Below are 6,132 nucleotides of genomic sequence, written 5' to 3' on the forward strand. Positions count from 1 at the left end.
CATTGTAGTTGTCTTTTAGTAAGATCAATACAAATCTATAAACAACAATAAATAACTAACTATCAAAGAGTGATTTAGAAACTTGTTTGTCAAGAACCATTAGTAGCTTAAGTATCAAAGATAGCATCTGAAAAAACAAAACGGGTTGCAGCCAGCATCCGGTTATAGAAAACAAACAAAAATATACAAAGTAAAAAGCAAAAATACCCCAAACGAAATGGTCTTTCACACCAGTCTAATATTAGACAGTACAACCCCTTGGCTGCATTCAACCAGAGTATGTACCAAAGCAAGCGAGCCCACAATGAATCCATAACCCTCTCCCTCTGCATCCACCAAAAACCTCTGCGTCACCCTCAACTCCTCCCTCTCTTACTCAGCACACCTTTACTCTGGCACGCACCTGTTGCAACTTCCTCGGCAACATACACAGGCCCTGGTACTGTCCCTCCTTAATTACTGAAACTCCCTCCTGGCCGGCTTCCCTGCCTCTGCCATCCGTCTGCTCCAGCTCATCCAAAACTCTGCTGCTTGTCTTTTCTCTTCCTCGTTTCTCCCACACTACACCACTGCTCCGCTGTCTGCACTGCCTCCCTATTGCTGCTCGCATCAAATTCAAAACTCTTGTACACGCCTATCACTGTCTTGACCTTGCTGCTCCCTCCAATCTCCAGACTATCATTTCCCCCTCTGCTACCAGAGTCTGTATTTATCAATAACATGGAAGTGCACAGATTCAATTATTAGAAATCCATTAAAGTTAAACCAATACAGTATTTTAGTTTAGCTGGTACTAGTTAAATAATACAGGCAAAGGGATACAGCAAAGCGAACCATATGTTGTCATCTCATAGTTGCTTGTGTAATGAATCACACTTGCTGCGCTGTTTCTGAACTGCAAATGAAAAATCCTGGAAGAACATTCTCATCTTCCCATTGACATTCAGGTTGACCTTCTTCCTTGCAGTTTAAGGAGTTTGCCTATCCCTGTAGTTGTGGAATGTCACTATGATGGGTTGTGCTCTTCCGTCCGCCCCAGACTTGGGAGCGAGTGATTGATGGGCCCTCTCTATTTTGAGAGTTCAATTCTTGGCTGCAGTGTCCAGTTGTGGTATCCATCTTTCAAAAAAGCGTATTGGTAATTTACCCTCAGAATCCTCGGTCAGGCCAATAATTCTAATATTTTAACTACACCGCCTCCTGTTGTCGGCATCATCCACGTGCTTCTGCAGCTGTTATCATCACCTTTTCAGCAGACACCAATACGTTTATCTCAATCTCTATCCTCCATTTAAAGATATACATTCTTCTGTTGCTTGAATCCTTTCATTGGATTCAGTAATCTCTGCCTTTAGTGAGTCAACTGAACTAATTGCATGTTCAAGTTTTGCTTCCCAGTGTGCTTTAGATTCGTGTGGAGACTTCTTGAACAGTTTGTGAAATGAAAGCTTATTCAATTCGTGCAGAGACTTCTTGAACAGTTTGTGAAATGAAGGCTTCAGGCATACAGCAGCAGTCACCAGCTTGCTTCTCTCCTTGTTTGTCGTGTGGTCCTCCCTAGTTTTTGGATTTCTTTTATTGATTTTATATTATTCTTGGTAGAATTGGCCCAGTAATCCTCTGAAGACATTGTTCTTAATATTGTTTTTATATCGAGATTGCACAGGGGCAGGACAGAGGATGGCAGGTTGCGATCAAAATATCAGGAGCTCGTTTCTCTCCCATCCACTCTGCCCGCGTATCACGTGATCCCATGCAGGGGTTGTTATATTTCATTTAATGAACAGCTGTAGACCATGAGATATTATTGGAATTTCTCCTGTTTAGTTTTTTAATGTTGATGGAGATAACTTTGACACCCTCATAATTCAAATGTATATTTTATTATTGATTCTCAATTTATTGATATTGTTTCCAATATCTGTCAAAAGGAATTGTCATGCTGTTGTGTTTTGATTTAGACTTTGAGCATTCCATGCTCAAATGAGGACAAAGATCTCTGAACATATTGCAATATTTTTCTGGTTCACCGCCTATAAAATATGTGTGTGCTATTTATGAAGCAAGTAGAAAAATAATTTGGCCTAGAGTGAAGTGGACTAAATTAATGAATAATCTTTTTTTTTTTTTTTTTTAGCAAGGGGCCAAAACCTATGGCTACAGTACAGTGGACCTTCAGTGGTGTTTAAAGCTTTAATTTTTAATTTTATAATAGTTTGTTTTCCTCATGCCTGACCCCCCCTTTTTTTTCCTAGGTATAATTATCCATCTATGGACCAGCTTTCTGATGTGCTTCCACTGGTTCTCAACAATTTGGGGTAAGCTTAAGAGTGACAGGCTTGTGTAGAATACATTGTATTACAAATAAGTTCAAATACGTTTTTAAAATTCATTATCCTAATATTTGCCATCTAGTGAATGAAGTTTAAAAAATAAACTAAACTTATTAAACCTTTTTTTTTTTTCCTCCTTTGCCAAACAGTCTGAAAAGTGTTATTGGAATGGGTATTGGTGCTGGTGCCTACATCCTATGTAAATTTGCGGTGAGTTTGTCATTCATAATTTTTTACTTTGTGTTAATGACAGCATTATCCCTAAACGCTTCATTTAATCTTCCTTTCCATGTATATTTTAGTTTCAATGTATTTTAAATGTTAATACATAAGGACATTCATCATAAGATCCAGGCAGGTTTTGGTAGGCTTGAATGCCATTTTGCACCTACCTGATTTATCTATAAGAGCAAGAATGACGACAATAAACTTGAATTCTCTACAGGGATATACTATCCCTAACATTGTCTACCACCCAGTTATCAATGGTTTTAATTCTTTAAGCTGCTGCTGCTGCTGGTTGGTAATTCATTTGCATTTCTTTATTGCAGCTAAATCACCCTGAATTGGTGGAAGGAATGGTGCTCATTAACATTAATCCCTGTGCAGAAGGATTGATCGACTGGGCAGCTAATAAGGTATTAAGTAATCGATATTAATCAATGATTTAGGACATCTTCCACAGTGATATGTCTTGTGGCATCATTGAACAAATTAGGATGTCCATTGTAGAGGCCGAGCTGCCCATTTTAAGGATGTAAGGATTATGAATCTGTGTGGATGCTGTACCGGTACTTTGGGTGTGACGACTTAATTTGATATAACCTAAATTCTAATAAATACAATGTCACAACTGAAAATATGTAGTTTTTGGGATACAAAATGTTAACTTTTTACCTTGATTTTCAGATTTCTGGATGGGCACATGCTCTGCCAGAATCAATCATTACTCATCTGTTCGGAAAGGTATTATTTTTATTAATATATATATATAATTTTGTAAAAAGCTTTGAAACAGACTTAAAAGTTTTAGAAGTATAAAAAGTTGTCAGGATGTTAACAGTGAAAAGCTAAATTACAGGTACATTTATTTAACAGTTGTAGCAACATGTGGGGATGTATAACGTATTTTTCGGAAACCCGCTATTCACTCTTTAAGCTGTCTTACTTGTGCCAGTTCCATGAAATGTGAGCAGTTTTCTTCAGGACGTGCCTATTACTATATTTTGAATATGTATATTTATGTGTTTGACAATGCGTGTTTCCACTTCTGAAGTTGCCAGGGTATACGTTTTACCACTGATTCACATCAAAACACATACATTAACTGTATATTCTATGAACCAATCACTCCCTTTTGTGTCCAGCTAAAAAACAAAAAAAAACAAATCTGGCTTTTAAACATCTTTTGCAAAGTCACAAGAATAGAAGGCCAACTGTATATATGCAGATAATATTATTATGCAACTTGGACATGGGTGCTCTAGTGTGCCACCCAGTTCTTTAATAACCAGGGTCTAAGGTAGTCAGTATGTAAAATGTTTGACATTCAGACAAACTTTGTTTGTTTGTTTTTAATTCACTCCAAAAAGTTTGACAGTCGTATGCAACATTTAGTTTGATTTCTGCCCTAGGCTGATTTTACTTTTGGCTTTCCCATGCAGGAAGAAATCCATAACAACCATGACTTGATCCAAACATACCGACAACTTATCACCAATGAGATCAACCAAAGCAATCTTCAGCTCTTTGTAAACTCATACAACAGGTAATTGCTGGTCAAATATTAAATTGTATCTGTCATATTCAAGCAAGGTTGTTTTGCACTGGTTGGTTTTGAAATATATTTGAAGGTCATACTGTAAAGGCTTAACCAAACATTGCTTCCAATTAAAGGAAACCGTGTGTGGTGTGTGTTTTTTAATGTATTTATTTTTATTTATTTATTTGCGTCTCTTTTATAGCCGAAGAGATCTTGAAATCGAACGACCTATTCCTGGACAATCAAACGTGAAAACCTTGAAGTGAGTTTAACATATCCTATATAATTTGGATTTAATCTAAAGCTCTTGAACAAATCTTTAAGTCCTGTATATTTAAACAATGTTCAGCTAACTTTACTTGTGTTGTCTTATAGATGTCCTACACTTCTGGTTGCTGGAGACAGCTCACCAGCTGTTGATGCTGTGGTGCGTATGTTTATACATACAAATGCTATAGGTGTTTGTTTGTTTGTTTTTTAGAAAGGTATGAGTGTGGGGGAGGGGCTTTTACATTTTAAAGACATTAGATTGTGTGGACTGTGCTGTGGCTATGGGGCAGATGTAGCAGTGTATTGAAATATTGATACTTTAGTGAATAAATAATGATTGTGCGTGATCGTGCAGTAAAACCGTTTTTCTTTAAATTTTATTTAAGGTGGAATGCAACTCTAAACTGGACCCAACAAAGACTACTCTTCTGAAGGTAATTGATTAGAATGAACTGCCCAAATAATTAGAGGCATTACGCTGTGTGGTGTGTGTGTATAAACAGGGACTAATATTAAAGGCCACTGGCAGAATCAGCTTAGCAGTCAGTAATGCAGATTAATGATCCTGATCAGTAAATACTTGCTCAGCATTCACAGCTATAATCTATTAACTTTGACAGTGTTGCAGGTTGGTAAAAGTCCACTAGTCTAAGGCCACCTGCTATTGGAATGGCTACATATGATTTTTTTTTTTTTTTTTTTTTGCCCACTTTTATTTTTGTATTTATTTTTAAAAATGATGTTCTAAAAAAATATTCAAAAACCTGGTACTTCTAAATTGTACAAAAAGTATCAAATCTATACAAAAATGCTAAAAATATGGTAGGGATGTCACATGGTTTGAATATTGGTTTGTATTTCTCATCCTTTCTGCTTTAATCTTGGCCTAACCCTAATAGGACAAGTTAAACCAATTAATTGATACATTTCTGTAATTCAGTGTTACCAAAGAGGAAAAGCAGAATACAGTAAAGTACTTTTATTTATGTATTTGTAGATGGCAGATTGTGGAGGGCTACCTCAGGTTGATCAGGTATGTATAAATGTATGATGGCATACATTCTGTGATGGGAGAATCTGCAGCAGCATTACACTTCCGTTAAGATTATTAGACATGCAGTGAACTCTAAGTATTTAAAATTATATTGAGTTTGTAGATTGTTGCAACTCTGAATCAACATATAACTTACTGCACCAGTACTATTGTACTTCTATGCAAGTATAAATGCACATGATTGAGATGACCAGTCTGTTTTAAATAAATGGTTGCTGCAAATATTTACAGGATATTCTTGTTTCTCTTTTAGCCTGCAAAACTTACAGAAGCCTTTAAATACTTCATACAGGGCATGGGCTACAGTAAGTACTTGAAACTCCCCTAAGAAAAGTGTATGCAATTTATATTTATTTATTTTATTTATTTATTATTTTTTAGTCGTCGCCAATGATTTTACCCCAGTTTTCTCCCCAATTTGGAATCGGCAATTTGTATTTTTTTTTTATTTTTTTATTTTTATTTTTTTTTTTTTTTTTATTAATCCCGGTTCACCGCTGCAATTCCCTGGCGACTCCGGGAACAGCAGCTGACACACGCGTCCTCTGAAATGTGTCCCTGCCTGGCCGTCTTTTTTTCACGCTGCAGATACACAGTGAAGCCATCAGACCTATAGTGCTGGAGGATAACACAGATCTGAATGGCTCCACAGCAGACCCCTGGGAACTCCCGGTCACGGTCGGCAATGACAGTCTGGATTTGAACCCACGATC

The 6,132-nt window shown here is 36.8% G+C and overlaps 1 protein-coding gene across 2 annotated transcripts in view; it reads left to right on the forward strand.

Annotated features, from left to right (window-relative positions):
• Positions 1 to 6,132, forward strand: part of LOC117400295 (protein NDRG1-like) — a 38,034-nt gene that overhangs the window by 29,499 nt on the left and 2,403 nt on the right. For both annotated transcript variants that reach the window (XM_034000035.3, XM_034000036.3), the window contains 10 exons: positions 2,256 to 2,318; positions 2,483 to 2,543; positions 2,885 to 2,971; positions 3,243 to 3,299; positions 3,998 to 4,101; positions 4,298 to 4,357; positions 4,471 to 4,522; positions 4,752 to 4,799; positions 5,363 to 5,398; positions 5,673 to 5,724. In XM_034000035.3, the coding sequence (XP_033855926.1) occupies positions 2,256 to 2,318; positions 2,483 to 2,543; positions 2,885 to 2,971; positions 3,243 to 3,299; positions 3,998 to 4,101; positions 4,298 to 4,357; positions 4,471 to 4,522; positions 4,752 to 4,799; positions 5,363 to 5,398; positions 5,673 to 5,724 (620 nt within the window). The remainder of the gene's footprint in view (positions 1 to 2,255; positions 2,319 to 2,482; positions 2,544 to 2,884; positions 2,972 to 3,242; positions 3,300 to 3,997; positions 4,102 to 4,297; positions 4,358 to 4,470; positions 4,523 to 4,751; positions 4,800 to 5,362; positions 5,399 to 5,672; positions 5,725 to 6,132) is intronic.

Source organism: Acipenser ruthenus, chromosome 4, assembly GCF_902713425.1.
Source record: "Acipenser ruthenus chromosome 4, fAciRut3.2 maternal haplotype, whole genome shotgun sequence".
In the NCBI taxonomy this organism is placed as follows: Eukaryota; Metazoa; Chordata; class Actinopteri; order Acipenseriformes; family Acipenseridae; genus Acipenser; species Acipenser ruthenus.